The sequence below is a fragment of the Dendropsophus ebraccatus genome, chromosome 2 (assembly GCF_027789765.1).
Source record: "Dendropsophus ebraccatus isolate aDenEbr1 chromosome 2, aDenEbr1.pat, whole genome shotgun sequence".
NCBI classification, from domain to species: domain Eukaryota; kingdom Metazoa; phylum Chordata; class Amphibia; order Anura; family Hylidae; genus Dendropsophus; species Dendropsophus ebraccatus.
In genome coordinates this window covers 22681399-22703375 of record NC_091455.1, presented here as the reverse complement: position 1 = coordinate 22703375, position 21977 = coordinate 22681399, and the positions used below count along the sequence as shown (strand labels likewise).

The 21977-nt window shown below is 43.6% G+C and overlaps 1 protein-coding gene across 2 annotated transcripts in view; it reads right to left on the bottom strand.

Annotated features, from left to right (window-relative positions):
* The window catches only part of SAMD12 (sterile alpha motif domain containing 12), a 402216-nt gene that overhangs the window by 191477 nt on the left and 188762 nt on the right, over positions 1 to 21977 (bottom strand). For both annotated transcript variants that reach the window (XM_069957168.1, XM_069957167.1), the window contains exon 5: positions 3262 to 3402. In XM_069957168.1, the coding sequence (XP_069813269.1) occupies positions 3262 to 3402 (141 nt within the window). The remainder of the gene's footprint in view (positions 1 to 3261; positions 3403 to 21977) is intronic.

Sequence of the window (21977 nt, the reverse complement as noted above, 5' to 3'; positions counted from 1 at the left end):
TGAACCCAGTGGAACAAAGGTACGGAACATTTACGTTTTCCACTGCGCAGTGCAGTACAACCGGAAAGTCTCGGGAGTCTGCTTAGCCCAGATAACAAGGCCTGGGGCTCCTATTAACCATCTAGGACAAGTAGCCAGCAACTAGGGGGCTAAAGGCGGCCAGACTAGAAGTAATCTGTGAGTACAAGTATTATCTATTTCTTCTTCTACACACCTCTACTGTTGTGGCAGAGTACACTTCTACACTGGACAAGGCCCCTCTGCAACCCCTCTCCTCTACTCACTCAGCTTCGGCTCTCCAGCTGTTGCAAAACTACAAATCCTATCATGCCTGAACAGCCAAAGCTGCCCCCTATAGAGTAGACCAGGCATTACATTGCATATACAAACGACTGTGCTGTGGAAAAATGATTCTGCATACAAGGACAACTCCAGTACAGGACAATAGAACAAGTTCTATAAAATCCAAAAACGTCTGTCTAACCCATTAACAAGCAGGGATCTTCTGGATATCAGACCGTCAGACGGGGTGTAATAACATCCCTCCATGGATATTCCCGTCACCTCATCCATCCAGCGCTCGACGTAAAGCTTTAATTGTGCCGATTTACAGTGCAATATGTTGCCTCCGTTCGAACCACGGTTCACAACAGCCCTGGATCATGTCCAACAACGAGACACTTCTCGTCTAACACTAACACCTTAATCTGCCAACATCTGTTCTTTCATTGTATCGCTACGCAAGCTATTCACAGCACGCTGTTCAGCAAATGAATATTCCGGCTCGGCAGTATTATGTGCGCCCCACATCTGACACTTGTCTGTATAGCTTTACCAAATCGCCAGGCTCCAGACAAGTCATACTGCGGATTACAGCAACACAACCACAGGATATGGCCCAGATCTATCCCTCATAGGATGAAGGGGGTAAGGGAGGAATAAAGCGCTATTCCTGGATGAAGGCTGTGTCTGGTATTGCATCTCAATCTGATCCACAAATCTGTACTGCAATACCAGAAACAGCCAGCTGAATGGGAGGGGCGCTGTTTCTGAAAAAAATAGACTCTTTTAGGTAATCTTAAAGTGTCACTGTCGTTTAAATTTTTTTTTGCAGAAATCAATAGTACAGGCGATTTTAAGAAACTTTGTAATTGGGTTTATTAGTCGAAAAATGCATTTTTATCATGAAGAAGCAGTTTAAAGCTCTCCCCCCGTCTTTATTGTTCTCTACGGAGAGGGGAGGGGTGGAGGGAGATGAGGCACCAAAACAGGACAACAAAGAGTTAATTTACAGATACATCATTGGCTATCTCCTCTGACATCAGCACTGACCTCTTTGACCTCTAAATACCGGCTTTCACACAGCTCCCACTGTGTAATCCTTTGTTCTCTGCTCTCTGCTGATGACTAATCTCCCTCCTCTCCATAGGTTACACAATGCCCGATAATGAGCAGTGAATGAGAGAGGAGGGAGGGGGGGGGGACCTGAGGAAAGTCTTTTTGAATGCATATAATGGCAGATTTGCCTAATAAACCCAATTACAACGTTTCTTAAAATCGCCTGGACTATTGATTTCTGCAAAAAGAAGAAAAAAAACCCCCGACAGTGACACCTTAACCCGAAGGCGGTTGTTCTCTATTGAAACTTTCTGAAGTGTGAAATGTCACAGATGAAGCTACCTTGAGCACATCAGAGGTTATATATACTTTTTTAGCATTTTGGTCAAGTGGATATCCTCTTATGCAACACCTTAAAGTTGTACTCCAGAGAAAGAAAATTGGTTTTAAATCAACTGTTATACAGATTTGTAAGTTACTTCTATTTTTTATTCATTTATTTTTGATCCAGTCTTCCAATACTTATCAGCTGCTGTATGTCTCACAGGAAGTGGTGTATTCTTTCCAGTCTGACACAGTGGGAAAAATTTATCAAGGGCTTTGAGCCTATATTAAGGTGAGTAATTGGACTTTTCGCCCATTTTTGGTCTAAGTTCTATCTATGAACCAGTATTCGACAGGAAAATATTTTTTCACTTAAAGATTTGAATAAAACTGGATTAGCACCCATATTATCATTTGCAACTTTTTGAAAAGTCACAGAAATAGGTGCAGGCCTGCGTTTACGGTCAGTACCAGGTGAATAAGCTTGTGCAATTTTTGCAACTTTTTCTGCAACTTTTTAAAAAATTAGATACATTTACTATGGCAGTTCTACATTTTAATAAATCCGTCATAATATATTGGAACAAAAAAGGTTTCCTATGCTTATTAGCTGCTGTATGTCCTGCAGGAACTGGTATATTCTCTAGTCTAAGACAGATCTCTTTGCTGCCACTTCTGTCCATGTCAGTAACTGTCCAGAACAGGAGAGGTTTTCTATGGGGATTAGTTAATGCTCTGGACAGTTCCTGACATGGACAGAGGTCGCAGCAGAGAGCACTGTGTCAGACTGGAAAGAATACACCACTCTCTGCAGGACATACAGCAGCTGATAAGTACTGGAAGCATGGAGATTTTTAAATACAAGTAATTTACAAATCTATATAACTTTCTGACACCAGTTGATTTATTAAAGGAGAACTCCTTTTTTAAACGTGATATAAACACACATGCAGCAAGTAATTCTGAGCAGTGAATTTCAACTTTTTGCGGGGTGATTTGCTTGTTCTGCCACAAATCCGGGAAATATTCCCTATTTTTGGGAAATTCTTAGACGTCCATGATATCTATGAATCTGTTTGTGTGTGCAATCGCAGCCGTTCTTCCTCTAATCTTATTTTTTAGGCTGTGGACGGCAGGTTTAGTGCTCCCTTAAATCCACCATGGTTGTCTTGCACTTGTTTTATTATCTATCTCGTTCTAACCATTTTGTGACTCCTGTTTCCAATAAGATACGGTGAGGAAGGGGAAGAAAAAAAAAACAACAAAATGAGCACAGAAGTACAAATGACTGCGTTGCCGGCTCCCGGATACGGTCTTTAAAGCTATTTCCATCTTAGCAGGCTGACATTTAAACCGCCAGAACACCGATATTTTGTAGATCAAGACGACATTCATCCTGCCAAGTGGTCAATTCCACACACCGGTATGGGCATTGTTCTCTACAGCTACTGTAGCTGACTTTAAACTACCTGAGGAGACCTTTAAAAACTAATTCACACCATGAAAGGGCAAGTTTGTTCAGATGAATATGTCAGCCGCTCAGTTTCTTGACATCTCGGCGAGTTTCTATTGGACAGGTATCGAGCGGACGTCTCATACCTTGTGTCAGGAGCTGAAGGTTTCGGACCTCCTCTCGGACTTTCAGCTGAAGGACCTGTTGCAGGACGTATTGCCGCTGACTCTCCTGGACGATCCCCATCCTCTCCAGCTTCTTGTCTGTGAGTCGGAGCAAGGCACGGCCTGAAAACAACAAAATGTATTCATCAGGGCTCCGGAATAGAAAAACGTTTTACTGCAGTAATATTCTGATTGTGGGGGTAATGGCGGCCCTTCAGAAGTTATAATAATTATATATTACATGAAAGCTTTGTCTGTCCTGACATGATAGGAACTGTGGTTTTGCAAAAGCTGGGGGGGGGGGGGGGGGGGGGGGGGCGAAGGTTTTCCTGCTATATAGTGTTGCAAAAGAAGAGTAGCCCATAGTCAGAATTTACATCTGGTATTCACCTGATTTTCTAGAATTATAGTTTACCTTATTCTATGCTGATAAATTGCTTAATATATAATTTAATTTGGGGTCCCATTATGGGACAGTAACTGGGACACTTTGGACACCAAGCTACACCCAGATAACCACAGCTGGGGCTTGTACTGCCCTACTGGGACGGGTTTGACTATACCAGGGGGCAGAAGGTGGTAAAACCAAAGTCTATACACAAGTAACACTTCACTATTGAAGATATCTCCAGATTCCGACAGAGTACATTACAACACTGGGTTGAGGCTCCTCTGGCCAACTCCTCTACTCCACTCTACTCTACAAGCACTGCTACAACTACCTCTCTATTCTGCTACTCTCAAGCAGCTCCTTCAGCACAAAGCTCAAGCACTTCAGTGTGTAAAGATTTATCCACTTGTGAAAACATGTACTGTTACATTGAGAAGTCTGAAAGTAAAGCTGTTCTATTTTTTTATACTACCGGGACTCTGTCAACTTCCATTTGCACCGGCACCTATATACACACACACAAACCACACACCTTGAGTTATTTTCCCCTTTCTGTGGGTGGCGGTACCGACAGCCTTGATGGGTCAGTTGCCAGTCAGGACTGCCGTGACAAGAGCCCAAGGGACCCGCAACAACCCGGCAGGTTATCGACCATTTGGGTGTACAGCCAGCCATGCAAACAAGCAGGTATCAACATCACACCTGTGTTCTGGACAAGCACTGGCAACACAACATTAACACCACTGGCTGAGCTGACACAAACACCGTCAGTGTACCATAAAATAAGAGACTCTCACACGTCCACCACACCTCCATCAGGATCAAGTCTGGCCATGTAACCGAGGGGAAGGGATATCATTACACTGAGGGTGCTGGGCTCACCTCCAGCGCATAACTTCGGCCAAAATACACATGAAGAAACTGCCGCTGATTGCAGAAATCAGACGAGATTTTGAGAAATTGACTGTGACACCGGGATCTCCGTACCGGTGCCGACAAGGTAGTGTAAAAAAAAATTCTGATTCTAATTGGTACATTTGCTTTAAAGCGACTCTGTAGCCCCCCCCCCCCCCCCCCCAACTACTTATACCTTGTTGTAGCTGATGCAAAGTCCTTTCTGCTGGTATGTTTGGGAACGCTGGTTGGGCTTTCATGAGCCCAAACTTTAGTTGCGGTGCTGCCATGTCTAAGAGGCGGGGCAGAGAGTGTTCGTGCCCTAGGGCAGCGCCTCAGTCTCCCCCTACCTCCCATTCCGCCCCCTGTCCTTCCTCACAGGGTTCAATGTCATTGCGCATGTGGCGTGTTTTGAACCCCCGGCGCCGATGCAGTGGGGTGTGTCCTCTGCCCGTCGTCTACCCCCTGTGGTAGTGACGCTCTTGGCCCTGCCCCTCCTCTTATGCCTGTCAGCGAACACCCCGCCCCATATCATGGTGCCGCCCAGTGTCTCCACTTCTTCGCTTCTTCTCCGTTGCGATCGGATCCCGCGCAGGGGCACTGACGAGACCGGGCTTATCAGACTAGTCTAGTGCCTCAGTGCAGCGGCGTCGGGGGTTCAAAACATGCCGCATGCACAATGACATCGAACCCTGTGAGGGCGGACAGGGGGCGGAACGGGAGGTAAGGGGAGATGGAGAGCAACACCATACAGGCGGCGCTGCCCTAGGGCACGAACGCTCTCGGCCCTCGCCTCTTAGACAAGGCAGCACCGCAACTAAAGTTTGTTTTTTGGCCTTATGAAAGCCCAACCAGCGTTCCCAAATGTACCAGCAGAAAGGACTTCGCATAAGCTACAACAAGGTATCTGTAGTGGGGGCGGGGGTTGCACAGTGGGTACAGAGTCGCTTTAAGTTAAACCCACAATCTACTAATTTTGTACTGACATGACCTTCCAGTTTAGCCCTTGGACTGTAGCCAGTGAACCCTCTGCCTTCTGATTCTGCTGCTACTTGACTGGTACTGACCCAGCTAGTTAACCCCTATATTTTTTGTCCTTGGTCCTTGGCGCAGACAGGGACCATTTGCGTTGTTAGGGTTGCCCTTATCACAAGGCAGGGTGAGAGGTCGGGGTGAGATCAAGGCTTCCCACCATTACATCCTCCAAACGCATCCTCTTTAATCACGCTTTAATGCATAGCTTTGTGAACACAACAATTTTTCTTACAAGCTTAACAAAATGTTAATGCCTGTACATAAAGTATTGGTTGGGGTCAGTATAGTACTTTACGAGCTGGTCTCTGCTACATCTTACAGTATATACAGTGGCCCAGCATTTAATGGCGGATATGAAGTCCCATTCAGCTGAAGTGCTGTAGTCATTTCCAGTAAGTGAAGGATATAAATATGGAAGTTATAAATAATTAATACCTGAAGGCTGCTCGATAGACCGCACACACTCACTTACCATGTAAACATTGTCATAGGAGGCAAGGCCATAGACCTGAGTTCCTATAGATAGTGGTAGTGGTTTTCAGTGGATTACAAAATACAAGTCAGGTTCAGAAGACAGATGCCCCGATGTGTTATAAAAAGTCAAGAAATAAGCAAACCTCGATTATGCTTTGGTTCGTCTAAACCTAAATGTGTGGCATCTGATTACCAGTGGCTGAAGATGTTGGATGCAGCCCTAAAGCTGCCTGGAAAACATGGAAACATCAATGGGTCATAGGCTGTGTCCATGTTTTCCAAGACTCCATAGGGCTGCATCCAACATCTTCAGCCACCGGTAATCAAATGCTGCAAGTTTGGGTTTGGAGGAACCAAAGTCTACTGGAGGTTCACTCATCTCTAGTGAAGCCTGTGAAGTTGTCGAATAGCCCAGAGCAACCAATCAGATCCTGCCAATATAGGATATCTTATTTAAAGATTTAATTATCGTTTGCATAATCGTTAACAATAAACGATCTCAAACGGCCGCTATTGTGAACGACCTGAAATCGTTCACCCATTTACACGGAACGATTATTGTTACTTATGATAGTTCTTGCGGTCACCTAGTCGTCGCTATTGCATTCGTTGCTACTGCGAACGACGTCTTATTCCATGCGAATGATTTGCGAACGGGCAATGATAAAAATAGGTCCAGGTCTTATAAAGTGATCAACGATTCATCGTTTAACGATAATCGTCCCGTGAAATAGGGCCCTTAGTGAGTGTAATGTAATGCCCCAGTGGGTGTGGACCTGCTATGTTACCCAATCAACTTCACTTAGGGCCAAAGTCGGGAGCAGATTCCAAGTACTCTCTACTTTTTTTTTACCCTTTACCTATCTCCAGGAAGGGGAATCTGGACTTTTTCTAAAGAATACAGGGTTGCTAAGAGAGAATAGTAGCTAACCAACTGGGCCAGAGAGCCCCAGGGCTAGCACCGAGGACACAGGCATAAGTGAGGTCAGTGCAGGTGTGGGTAGTAGGCTGGCAGCCAGGTTAAGGAGTTGTGGCAGGCAGCACAAGAACTGTAATCAGGATTACTCATTGCTCAAGCAGAGGTTATTGGGTGGAGTAGCTCTAAATATATAATGCTAAGCAGGGATAAGTGGAGGACACATTAGAGACACTGGCTCTCTGCAGTCATGGGCAGACCAGAAATGAAAGCCATTAGGAAGCAGAAGGTGGAAGAACAGGAGCCTATTGGTGTGGGTTACCTACTGGAATTACACTGAGTTTAAGCCTGTATTGTATTCCAGGGCTAGACTTAAAATTTCAATGCCCAATCCTTTGGTTCTCCCTAAAGCTAAGGCTATGCCACAGATGGCATTTTGGCTGAAGTGAGAATGCACATTTATAGAGGGGTCAGGAGAACGGTTACTGAAGGTGTTTGGCCTCCTTAATTGCTCAAAGGAATATTCCCATCTCAACTAACATAGTTATACTTGTAGGGCACATCAAGATAAAAATATTTGACAATACAGTACATTCAATTACCAAACTTGTCTCCATCTGATACTCGTCTCAGTTACCGACCAACACTCTGCTCTAAAAGCAGGATTCTGAATGTTGCTCAGATTAGGCATGGGTATAATATAGGGATGGTCCGAACCTGCCAAGATTCGGGTTCGTATGAACCCGGACTCTCGGCAATGATTCCCGCTGTCTTAAACCTCCATGGAAAGGGTGGATAAAGCGGGAAGACCGGCTGGAAAACTGGGATACAGCCTATGGCTGTGGATGTATCCTGGTTTTCCAGGCGGTCCTCCCAAAGTATCCACCCTCTGCACGGAGGTTTAAGAAAGCGGGAATCATTGCCGAGAGTCCGGGTTCGTATGAACCCGAATCTCGGCAGGTTCGGACCATCCCTAGTATAATACATAAAAGATATGTAAAGATAGGTCCTCCACATTATTTACTTTTATATTAATGACTAAATAATGTATAGAAGGAATATGACCCACATCTATGGTGATGTAAGGAGGCCTCTATACTGACAGCTGGTTGGACATAACACTCCGGTGCCCCAGCCGCCATACATTCCATGTGCAAACCTAAACCAATTAGTGTGGTAAAGACAAGTGACCACAACCCTCATTATCTCTTCATTAACGAGTCATCTTCTATGTCAGTCACTCAACTGGGCTTATCGGCTATGGCACAAGTCATAAACAGTGGATCTTCTGGCGGCCTCCAGTGCAACCCAAGAAGACCTCCAGGTGCAGGGAGAACAAAGTCACTAAATGTTACCCAAGACCCATCATACCATTACCAATGGCTATTAGTTTCCTTTTGTTGTGCAAACTTTCCATTTGTCTTACAACACAAGGCAATTATACGCAAGGCGATGTATGTCTGAAATCATGGTGTGAGACCTCGGGCAAAAACATGGCTCTCATCTCCGATCTCTCCAGTCCTGCACATTTCAGTCCTGTGTTTGAGTTCTAGTCCTGTCTTCATGCCAGTGTCATATGATCACTGCTTTGGTTGGTTGCCAATTGGTGACTTTTCTCATGTGGAGAAGAGCAAAGCAGCTGGAAATTCATTTTGGAAGCTGCGCAAATTTTTAGTCAAACCCATTAAGGTTTATAAATCGAATCTTATTGAATTTCATTAAAACAGACAAAACTATAGTGGCTGCAATACTGGGACTATTACAAAAGGGCAAATTTGTTAAAGTATTTTGTTGGAAAAGTGTCAAAAATTGGAAAATCACAATTAAAAAAAATCAGCCAGTCACTCATCCAATTTCCGCCATTCCTCTCCTCTCTGTCCCTATATCTCTCTGTTAGTGTCTCCTCTCTGTCCCTATATCACTCTGTTAGTTTCTCCCTGCTCTGCTGTAACTGCCTGCTACCATCCTGCTCTCTCCTCCACACACAGCCAACTGGCCACCTCCGTTACCAAACCATCTTATATAGAGGGGGAGGAGTTGACATCACAGAGGAGCCTGCAGCTGATTAGATGGGTGCTAGGGATTATGGCTAATCCCTTTCTCCCACCCAGTGATGCTCCAGACAGCATGTGCGGCTGCCATTTTGTTAATGATTCGGCTTTGTTCTGCAAAGCGAATTGATGGCCGGATTCGCAGCAAATCTCGATTCACCAGATTTGATTCACTCACTCCAGAGCGGAGCGTGCTTCATAGCAGGTGGGTGCAGTGAGCAGCCCGGCCCTCACCGTTAATGACAGGCTGCAGCCTGCCATTAGCCCCTTTAAGTTTTAACAGGGGCAGCCCCTGTCACTTACCGATTAGGACCCCTGCAGTGTGACTGCGGGGGTCCCGATCGTTTTAACGGACTGCCGGAAGTCTCTTACCTTCCTCCGTGCGGTCCGATCAGCTTTCTGCTCAATGAGCCTTCAGTAAGTTCCCTGTCACTTACTGATCGGGACCCCTGCAGTGTGACTGCGGTGGTCCCGATCGTTAAAACGGACCGCCGGAGGTCTCTCACCTGCCTCCATGCGGTCCGATCGGTGATCGGTTCACTGAGCCTGCTCAGGCAGGCTCAATGAGCAGAGCGCCAATAACACTGATCAATGCTATGCCTATGGCATAGCAATGATCAGTGTAAAAATCAAAGTACTGTATGTAAAAGTCCCCCAAAGGGACTTCAAATGTGTAAAAAAAAAGTTAAAAACACTATTACACTGCCCCAAAGCCCCTCCCCCAATAAAAGTTGAAATCACCCCCCTTTCCCATTATATAAACAAAACATATAAAAATAAATAAACAAACATATAATATACCGTAGCGTGCGTAATTGTCTGATCTATTAAAATATAACAAGCATCATTGTGAATGGTGAACGGCGTACACGAAAAGAAGGAAAAAAGTGCGCGGATTACCGATTTTATGTTACATTATATGTAAAAAAAATTTTATAAAAAGTGATCAAAACGTCCGATCTTCACAAATATGGTATTAATAAAAACTAGAGATCATGGCAGAAAAAATGACACCACATACAGCCCCATAGGTGAAAAAATTTAACTGTTATAAGCGTCACAATAGGCCCATTTTATTAATAATTAATTGCCAAAAAAAAGGATTTCATAAAAAAAAATATATATATAATATTAGAGAATCTGTGTAACCTGCATATGGTTGTGTTCGGGCTGGCCTATAGAATAATGGTATTTTGTCACTTTTACAATATAGTGCATTACGGAGACACAGGAACCCCCCAAACGTTACCATATTGCATTCTTTTTTGCGATTTCCCCTATTTATATCCTCATAAATAATATATTTGGGATTCCGTCATACATGTTATGGTAAAATGAAAGACGCCATTACACAGTACAACTATTCCTGTAACAAACAAGCACTTACATGGCTTGTAGATAGAAAACTGAGAGTGCTAGAGCTCTTAGAAGGGGAGGAGGGAAAAACGAAAGCGCAAAGATCAAAATTTGGACTGGAGAGAGAGGAACGGCTGCACATCCCATCTATGGCTGATACTAATGCCGCTTGGTCTATATTAAAATCAACACCAGAGTGTCTGTATATGATTTCATCAAGCCATAATAGCCCCGTGTACCAAAATTTGCCCTGTCCACTGGGTCATTTTGCGCCTGGTCCTCAAAGGGTTAAAGGAAACAAGATGCAGTTATAGGAAAGAGCTGAATTTCTTTATGTTAGATTGTTATACGTTGCTATTAGTATTGTGCTCATAGATGTTCGGTTACCATGGTGCCAGAGTGTATCATACATGCTATATGCAGCTTGATGGATTGTGGGCCATTTTTTGTTGTTGGATACATTTATAATCATAAGTAAATGAGCTTCAAAAGTGCAACGTTCCTCTAATCTACTGGAGATCACGCGCCCGGCTTATTAGCGATCAGTGAAAGTGCACATATCTACAACTTAGAATGGGCCAGAAACCCCTTTAAGAGTATTCCTTTTGAAGTCCTTGGTGAGTTCTGTTCCTTGTAAAGCGTAAAGAAGAGAACGGATGAGAGATGAGAGGTTGTTTAAACAATGGATGACGGCCATAAATAATTCAAACATCTCTGGCAAACATCTCGTGAAGGCCGCATTGTAACTTGCTGTATTGTGGCTAATGTCATTGTCATCTGCTTATTGTCACTCCAGTCTAAGTCATCTTCTGGGAATTGAACATAATAAAAAACCAAGATGGTTATAGAGGAAAATAGGGGGCTTGTGCAGTACAATAATCCTGGTATTTGTAGTCTATTGAAAGCTTTCATGTGTTGTATAAGTCTACGATAAATGATTAGACTAGAGATGCCATAGTATAAATCTGTTATTTACAATGAGAACGATCAAAAGGTATCAATGTACTATAGACAACTATGACTTCATGGAAATCTGTCAGCTATATATTATGCTCAAATGTCAAAGAGGCAGTGCTAAGCCATAGCATTCATGCCTCCTCCCTCCCCACCCCTCCCTGGCTTGACATCCAGGACTCCGGTCCCGGACCCTGTCCCGTTGGCGAGCAATCCCCGTTGGAAGCCGTGCACGCGCTCACCAAACATGAGTCCGACGCCCATAGAGAATGACTGCTCCAGTCACTTCTATGGGCGTCGGACTAATCTCTGATGAGCACGCACAAAGTGTCTGACTGTGACTGGAATTTCTTGGCAATGGGACAGGGTCCGGGATCGGGACTTCAAGGAAGGGGTAAGTATAAGGGGCTCCACCGGGGGGTCGGGTGGGCTTCACTTTGCCAGCCATGAAGACAGGTTCCCTTTAAAAAAAAAAAAAAAAAAAGAAAGACAACTGAAGTTCCTCATTATAGTCCAATGAGGTCCCATAAAAAGTAGATGACTATACCTCGATTGAAATTGGCAGAAGTGGATGACAAAGTTTAGGCTTTAGGCTAAAATACGTCAGCCGTATATAGCTTGTGTTTCTGGTTTTAAAAAGCCCACCATTTTACTTTAAAGAAACTATATTCAAGGATCTTCTACTACAAGTGTATATATTGTGTATAATATGGTTGTTAAGGTGTGTTAGCCCCACCAAGGATTGCTAGCAACTCCATGAAACGGAGTGGCTCATGAGTTCTAAGTTCATGAAGACTTATAGAAGTGGCCCAGTAATGACTGGGCAGGAGACTGGGCCATATGGAGTTTGGAAAGACATGGGTGACCCTGGTTGACCCAGATAGAGACTGATACCACCCCCAGAGTTGAACAAAAGAGCACACATTCAAAAAGACAACTAATTTGCCATTGGAGTCAAGAAGGTATTTTCTTCCTGTGATGGGGCAATTGTCATCTGCCTCATAAGGGTTGTTGCCTTCCTCTGGATCAACACAGTAGAGTTTCTCTAGGTTGAACATGATGGACTCTTGTCTTCTTTCAATCTTATTAACTATGTAACTTTGTTAACTGTCCCATCTGGGCCAGCAATTGGTTGACCGGGCCGTTACCCTCAGATGTGACTGGTACAGAAGTGGAGGTTGGATCGCTCAGTTGGGGACCTGAAGATGAAAGTAGGAGAATACCCAGGGAGTGCGGAGAAGTAAGAACGCACTGTTTATGTTGTCCCCATGGACAGCAACTTAATACGGAATACCCATTTAGGACTGGAAGGGCTATGAGTGCACACGTTCATCCATAAATAAGAGCATCCGTAAATGAGTAGGCCATGTGGCTTCTTCATCAAACCAACACAGGTCTAGATGATGAAGAATATGCTGCAGAAGTTGGCTGAACATCCGAGGCAACCATTCCAGAGACTAGATTGCAATAAATTAAACATTTGATAAGGTTAGTCTATTTCAGGGTGGAGGAAGCAAAAGAGTAACTTTCATTATCATGGGCATCAACGCACTTAGAAACCAACTAAAATCCAGCATTTTCCCCCGACGGCTGGTTGTTATACAGGCTATGCAAGTTCATGTAAGACAGATCTTTCGGCATTCAGAACCGCCATCTGTTTGGCAATGTTTATCTCCAATCTCCACGGAGCACAGAAGATCACAAAGAGAGAAAAAGTGGACGAGGGACTTATATATTATCTGGTCTGAAAGTTTGAAAAAAAACAAAAGGTTATTAAACTGATTAATATCCTAGAGAGTTGTTGTAAGAAGGCGACATAATACAGTACAAAGAGCAGCCATCCAATTACTTACACCAGGAAAAATATGAAGATGACTCAGTCAAAAAGTCCCACGAGTGTCGCATTCATATGAAATTGGGTTGGGAAATAATGTTCTGGAAATCTATTAGCATTCAACTGAAGCCGAGATTGGATAAAATAATTAACCTCGAGGATTTAGAGTTTGATATCATTATTGATGCCAGCCACTTTGCTAACATTGCCTCGGAAATGACCACTCTCCGGGGCTTCACGGGAACGAGAGTTTCAGAAGTTTACTGTGAGTCGAGCACAGAATAAATACAAAAAGGAACATTCCTGTGGTTGGATACGGCTTCTCCTTGTAAGAGGTCAAAGGGAAGAAGGCCAAGAAGAAGGAAGGCCAAAGTGCAATGGAGGAATGGTGAGACATATATTAATGCAGATGAATATTTTTCAGTGCTGGTGGATTTCGAAAAGAGGCCATGATGGAGTGTATGATACAAGTAGGTTGTCCTTACAATGACCCCAACTATATTAGCTCGAGTATGAGCATAACAAGGTACTGATTGTCTTTGCCTGACGTTGGCCACCAAATGGCCCTTCATTTCATGGTTTGTAAAGGAACCAGGTAATCTTTTATAGGCTCGGACTTTCTATTCTAAAAATGGCCAAAGCAGGACCACTGAATATAGAAAGCTTTAGATATACCTGGTACCATAGGTATGTGAAGGCTTCTATTACCTTGGAGACCTAGAGAATCTCCATCATCCACTCTTGTAACTTGGTCTAGTACTTTTGTGGTTTGTGTTAATGTTTTATTCCATAGACTGTTACTCTGTGTTATTTTAGTGATGTTATTGCCCTCACCTTAATCAAAGGCTACAGGGGCAGACAGACAAATCCTCCCTGTCAGGTTCATGACCCCCGGACCAGCTCTGCATGATGCCACCAGCACTTGTAGCATTACTGTTATAAGTCGGCCTTAGATCAAGGACTGTCTTAAATGTCAAGGAAAACTGCTCATAATACACCAACCTGTAAATAGCATTAAGCATCACAATATGTAACAGTCTGTTACATGACATGGCACTCAATCCTATTCTGAATGTCCACACTTTCTTTTACAGACAGCTCCTTATAACTGCTCCTTTGTCCCCATCTCTCACAGACTGCCTCTTACCCCCCCTGTGTCATAGACTGCTCCATGTGCCCCCTCTGTCATAGACTGCTCCCTATGCTGCCTGTGTCACAGACTGTTCCCTATGCCTCATGTTATAGACTGCTCCTTATGCCCCTTGTATCAGAGACTGCTCCCTATGCCCCCTGTGTCACAGACTACCTCCTATGCTCTGTGTCACAGACTGCTCCCTATGCCCCGTTTCATAGACTGTTCCCTATCCCCCATGTTATAGACTGCTCCCTTTGCCCCCTGTGTCATAGACTGCTCCCTATGCCCCCTGTGTCATTGATTGCTCTCTACGCCCCCTGTGTCATAAACTGCTCCATATGCCCCCTCTGTCATAGTATGCTCCCTATGCTCTCTGTGTCATAGACTTCTCCCTATGCCCCTTTTGTCACAGACTGTTCCCTATGCCCCGTGTTATAGACTGCTCCCTATGCCCCCTGTGTCATAGACTGCTTCCTATGCCCCCCGTGTCATAGACTGCTCCCTATGCCCCTTGTGTCATAGACTGCTCCCTACGCCCCGTGTCATAGACTGCTCCCTACGCCCCCCGTGTCATAGACTGCTCCCTATGCCCCTTGTGTCATAGACTGCTCCCTACGCCCCGTGTCATAGACTGCTCCCTATGCCCCCGTGTCATAGACTGCTCCCTATGCCCCTTGTGTCATAGACTGCTCCCTACGCCCCGTGTCATAGACTGCTCCCTATGCCCCGTGTTATAGACTGTTCCCTTTGCTCCCTATGACACAGGGGCCATAGGGAGCAGTTTATAACACAGAAATATACATTTCTCTGTACATTACCAACATGAGAGAATATTAGCCATTGTCATGACACGATATACGAGACACGAGGAAGGATTGTAATTAACGCTATCTGGAGCACATTAAACATTTAAGTGAGCAATAACACAAACTACGATTAGAAGGAACCTGTTCGTTTTTAGTCATTGTTTAAATTATTTAAGGATCCCTCATGTAATTCTCCACCGTTAACAAGGGTATCACAAATTGCATCACATGCAAAGCAATCAAGGCACAGGGGAATATGGTGGAATTTTTCACACCCGACAGCTGCGAAGAAGGTGAGCGGCTTTAAAAATGTCAACATTTAATTAGATGTAACAATTAAGGCAGCCGGAGCCGTGTCACACCATTAAATTACCCGCACCGGCGAAAAACACAGGCTTTGTGAAAGTTAAATGCAATATAAGCATTTCCCATAGTTCTAAGCTGTAAAAATATAAGAGGGAAATTTTTATAAGCCGGGTAAAAAAGTCGGAGACATAATTCTTCTTTATAACGTTAGCGGCGACTCCGATAATCTAAAGACAACATTTACTGCACAGATTACAGTAGAGGAAAAGGCGGCCATTGCTGGGGGGTGAGGAGGTTACCCCAGTTTGTCACGTTTGTTTGTATTTATCTGCAATGTTATGAACCTCAAAAGTATTATAATCTACGAGGTTTGTTTGTATAACACCAGGAAACCAGAAATAACACAAAATAATAACATGATAATTCATATCTATTTTCTGTGTATCTACCGATGTCTTATCTATCTATCTATCTCCTATCTATCTATCTATCCATTTCCTATCTATCTATCTGCTTTCTATCTATCTTCTATCTATCTACTTACTATCTATCTATCTATCTATCTATCTATCTTCTATCTATCTACTTACTATCTATCTATCTATCTATCTATCTATCTATCTCTCTATGTCCTAGCTATAATCTATCTATCCATCCATGTCCTATTATCTATCTATCTATCTATCTATCTATCTATCTATGTCTTATCTATAATCAATCTATCTATCTATAGTATCTATCTATCTATCTATCTATCTCCTATCGATCTATCTATCTCATATCTATCTATCTATCTATGTCTTATCTATAATCAATCTATCTATCTATAGTATCTATCTATCTATCTCCTATCTATCTATCCATCTCCTATCTATCTATCTATCTATCTATCTATCTATCTATCTATCTGCTTTCTATCTATCTTCTATCTATCTACTTACTATCTATCTATCTATCTATCTATCTATCTCTCTATGTCCTAGCTATAATCTATCTATCCATCCATCCATGTCCTATTATCTATCTATCTATCTATCTATCTATCTATCTATCTATCTATCTATCTATCTATCTATCTGTCTTATCTATAATCAATCTATCTATCTATAGTATCTATCTATCTATCTATCTATCTATCTATCTATCTATCTCCTATCTATCTATCTATCTATCTATCTATCTATCTATCTATCTATCTATCTATCTGTCTCCTATCGATCTATCTATCTCATATCTATCTATCTATCTATCTATCTATCCATCTATTATCTATCTATCTATCTATCTATCTCCTATCTATCTATCTATCTATCTATCTATCTATCTATCTGTCTATCTATCTATCTCCTATCGATCTATCTATCTCCTATCTATCTATCTATCTATCTATCTATCTATCTATCCATCTATTATCTATCTATCTCCTATCTATTATCTATCTATCTATCTATCTCCTATCTATTATCTATCTATCTATCTATCTATCTATCTATCTATCTATCTTCTATCTATCTATCTTCTATCTATCTATCATATATCTATCTATCTATCTATCATATATCTATCTATCTATCTATGTCCTATTATCTTTCTATCTATCTTTTATCTATCTGTCTATCTATCTATTATCTATCTATCTCCTATCATCTATCTATCTCCTATCTATCTATCTATCTATCTATCTATCTATCTATCTATCTATCTATCTATCTTTTATCTATCTATCTTTTATCTATCTATCTATCTGTCTGTCTGTCTGTCTATCTATCTCCTATCTATCTGTCTATCTATCTATCTATCTATCCATCCACCATCTCTCCCTCCATCCTCATCCATCACACATGATTAGCCCACCCTAAATATATTCCATCCCTGTCCTTATCCCTGATAACCCCTCCTCGCTGTCAGTCCCAGGTATTGTCAGGATCTGAACAGATGGCGACCTTTAAACATAAGCAAAAAAGTGGCAGATCTGCAATAAGTTATTTCCGCTATCACACCAGTTGTGCGGCACACCAGATAACAAGGCGGCCCATGGGCTAATCTCCTGCTCTCCTGTAATGTGATCGGCCGCCTTCTGCTGCTCGGGGCACACAGGAAAAAAATCTTGAGAAATCCGACATCCTTTCCTCTTAATGAAGGGCTATTTACTGCTCGGCAGATCTGTACGGTAATGATGGGACCTGCTGTGCTGACACTTGAGGAACATGCTGTCCGGACAGCTGGGGCTTTCGGCTGGCATCTCTGACCACAGGTTTATTTTCTTGCTGCCCACTGATTCACTGGGTCAGAGTTGGCGCAGACATATGTTGTGTTATGGATGTGCTCCTCCATCATGTTAGCTAATAGCCGCCCTGGATGAGAGAGGACAATAGACATAAATCAGAATAAATAATCTCTGCGTCGCCGCTTATACTTCTCCTGGAAATGTCGGAGGACAATGGAGGCGGCTGGAAGGAATTGTCTATGTAAATCCAGGATTTGGGACTGACCTCAAGCTGTTCATTTTCTGCCCCATTGCAGTTCTAAAAAATTTTTAGATACTCGCTGGAACATAGAATCAAAGATGAAATCTGAATAAGAATTATTTTTTTCTTTTTCGTTTCCATTGAACACATTTTTGTTTTCTAATGATGTCTACCAGATGTATTATATTGATATAACACAGCCTTATCTAGTGCAAGGATGGTGCTTTACCAAAAGAAAAACTAACCTGGCACCAACCATGGCACTAGTATACCTGTCACTTAACAACAACCATGGCACTAGTATACCTGTCACTTGGCATCATCCATGGCACTAGTATACCTGTCACTTAACACCAACCATGGCACTAGTATACCTGTCACTTGGCACCATCCATGGCACTAGTATACCTGTCACTTGGCACCATCCATGGCACTAGTATACCTGTCACTTGGCATCATCCATGGCACTAGTATACCTGTCACTTGGCACCATCCATGGCACTAGTATACCTGTCACTTGGCACCATCCATGGCACTAGTATACCTGTCACTTGGCACCATCTATGGCACTAGTATGCCTGTCACTTGGCACCATCCATAGCACTAGTATACCTGTCACTTGGCACCATCTATGGCACTAGTATACCTGTCACTTAACACCATCCATAGCACTAATATACCTGTCACTTAACAACATCCATAGCACTAGTATACCTGTCACTTAACAACATCCATAGCACTAGTATACCTGTCACTTGGTACCAGCCATGGCACTAGTATACCTGTCACTTGGCACTATCCATAGCACTAGTATACCTGTCACTTGGCACCATCGATAGTACTATTATACCTGTCACTTGGCACCATCGATAGCACTAGTATACCTGTCACTTGGCACCATCCATGGCACTAGTATACCTGTCACTTAGTACCAATTCTGGCACTAGTATACCTGTCACTTAACACCATCCATAGCACCAGTATACCTGTCACTTGGCACCATCCATGGCACTAGTATACCTGTCACTTAGTACCAATTCTGGCACCAGTATACCTGTCACTTGGCACCATCCATATCACTAGTATACCTGTCACTTTGTACCAGCCTTGGCACTAGTATACCTGTCACTTGGCACCATCCATAGCACTAGTATACCTGTCACTTGGTACCATCCATGGCACTAGTATACCTGTCACTTAACACCATCCATAGCACTAGTATACCTGTCACTTGGCACTATCCATAGCACTAGTATACCTGTCACTTGGCACTATCCATAGCACTAGTATACCTGTCACTTGGTACCATCCATGGCACTAATATACCTGTCACTTGGTACCATCCATGGCACTAGTATACCTGTCACTTGGCACCATCTATAGCACTAGTATACCTGTCACTTGGTACCATCCATGGCACTAGTATACATGTCACTTGGAACCAATCTGGGCACTAATACACCTGTCACTTAATGCCAATCATTACACTAATATACTTGTAACTTACGCCAATCATGACTCTAATATACCTGTCGCTTGGTACCCGTCATTACACTAATATACTTGTAACTTATGCCCAATCATGACACTAATATACCTGTCATCTGGCACCAATCATGACACTAATAAGCTGTTCACGTGATGCCAATCATGGCTCTAATATAAGTGTCACTTGGCGTATTTGGATACTTGCCGAAGTACTCCATTGATCTTCGCACAGCCATCTCAGGGAACCTTGAGTGGCTAGCTTCACCCAACCCCATGCAATCCCGGGGCTCGTGCCACCAGACCTGGCACTCCATGATCTCTTCTGCCAGAAGGCAGTATCTTCCTAAACTGTGAGTATGAGTGTCATCTATCAAGATTTCTACAAAGCCAAGGCCCCCCGACAGAGTACTGCTAATAATTAGACAAGGCCGCACAGTAGCCAACTAGCCTAACTCCAAGTCAGGCCTAACTATACCGTAACCTAACTCAGCAACCTAAGCTCAAGTACACAACCAACTACTTACACATATATACCTCAAGTACCCAGCTTAAGTATTATGGGGGAGATTTATCAAACTGGTGTAAAGCTGAATTGTCTTAGTTGCCCCTCACAGATTCTTTGAAAAATGAAAAGTGGAATCTGATTGGTTGCCAGGGGCAACTAAGACAATTCAGCTTTACACCAGTTTGATAAATCTCCCCCTATGTGTTTTTCACTAGGAGGGGGACTGTTTTGGATATATAGCGCCTTGCTGCCAACTACTGTTTTGTCTGTGTATTTCAATGAAGATTCTCCTCAGTAAACTGTTTAGGCTGTCCTATCTCAGGGTAGCATAAACTAGTGACAGAGATGCTGAACAGAATGATGTATCACTTACATTGTTCTGTGCAGCTAATCCAGAGATATCCTCCTGAATAACATGGACAATAAGTAGTCCTCTCTATTATGTGCATGAGCCCAGTAGTCCTGGATATTCATGAGAAGCAGAAAACTCCACCCATCAGCTGCTGATTAGCAGTTATCTATCCATGATGTGTACAGGCAGTCAACTGTCAATCAGCAGCTAGAGGGTGGGCGAGGGGTGTGGCAAGAATCCTATTCTCCTGCATATTAGAAGAACGGCTGAACAGACTAATACAAGTAATAAACCGATCTCTTCAGAATTTCTGTCCCTAGCCCTTATGTAAGACACCATGAACCTAACGACAGATTCTTTTTTAGAAATGGACTCTGTGATTACTCCGTCTTTACACCTACACCTGTTTTCTGTTTTTTCTTTCTTTCTTTTCAGAGTTGTGTGTCAGCATACCCAGGGGTGGGCCTACCACTACTGGCCACTGTGACAAATGTCTAGTTCTGTGCTTCTCAAACTTCTTCTACTGGAGCCTCACCCAACAGACCAAGGCAATGCCTGGGCCTCACCAGACTGACCAAGAGGGTTCCTGGGCCTCACTATCTGTGGTGAAAGTCCATTTAAAAGCTGAGAATAATGCTAGGGCTACCTTTCACCCATCTCCCAAGCTCTATATACTAATAAAGCAAGTACAAAATAAATTACTAATGTTGTTAAAATGGAGATTTCTGCAAACAGCAAAAGGACAGTGGAGATTATAGTTACTTTGTGAAAACTGTCTCTTCAGCTGGGCCTCACCAACAACTAGGGGGCGCCTCACAGTTGGTCTAGTTGGTACCCCTAACACCCAGCACACTGCTAATCCCAACATCTGGCAACCCCAGGTTACTCCATTTACATCCCCTCTGCTGGTAGTCCCCATTCTTTATACCTCCCCCCTCTGTAGTTGCCCATGTACCCTTCACTCCCCATATTGAGTGTCCCCTACTGTTAGGGTCCTATTCCACGGGCCGAGGAGGGCCCGATCAACGATGTCAACGAGCGGCGATCTAATAGATCGCCGCTCGTTTACTGGGCCTATTCCACGGCCCGATGATCATCCTTGCAGCCCTTGCAGCATCATACATTACCTGGCTGCAGGGCTTGTCCTCCGCTACGTCTCCTCCCCGGGCCCCCCGCGCTCTATCTTCTGAATGGCCGGTCAGATGACAGGCCACACTCAGGCAATCACAGGCCGCGTCTGTCCCGGCCTGTGATTGGCTGAGCGCTCAGTCAGCTGACCGGCCATTCAGAAGATAGAGCGCGCGGGACCCAGGGATAAAGACAGCACAGAGAAGAAGCACTGCAGCCAGGTAATGTATTGCTGCTGCTGTTTCTTCTCAAATCGTCGGTCGCCCGCCGCGCACCGCTATTCAACCATAGCGATGCGCGGTGGGGGAACGATGATTTTAGGTCTGGCCCTAAATGAACGATCAGCTGATGACACGATCATCGGCTGATCGTTCTCTCTATTTCACCCAACGATAATCGGCCGAATCGGGCCAAATGGGGCCGATCCGGCCGATTATCGTTACTGTGGAATAAGGCCCTTAATCTTCTTACCCCTCCTGCATCCCCTGCAGCTTGTGTTCAGCAGGCGGGGGCGGAGCATAACAAGTCTGGCAGTGATTGGCTGATGCTCAGCACCCAGTGTCAGGGATCTGGTTACAGGGTTACTACAGCAATTTTTTTTTCTT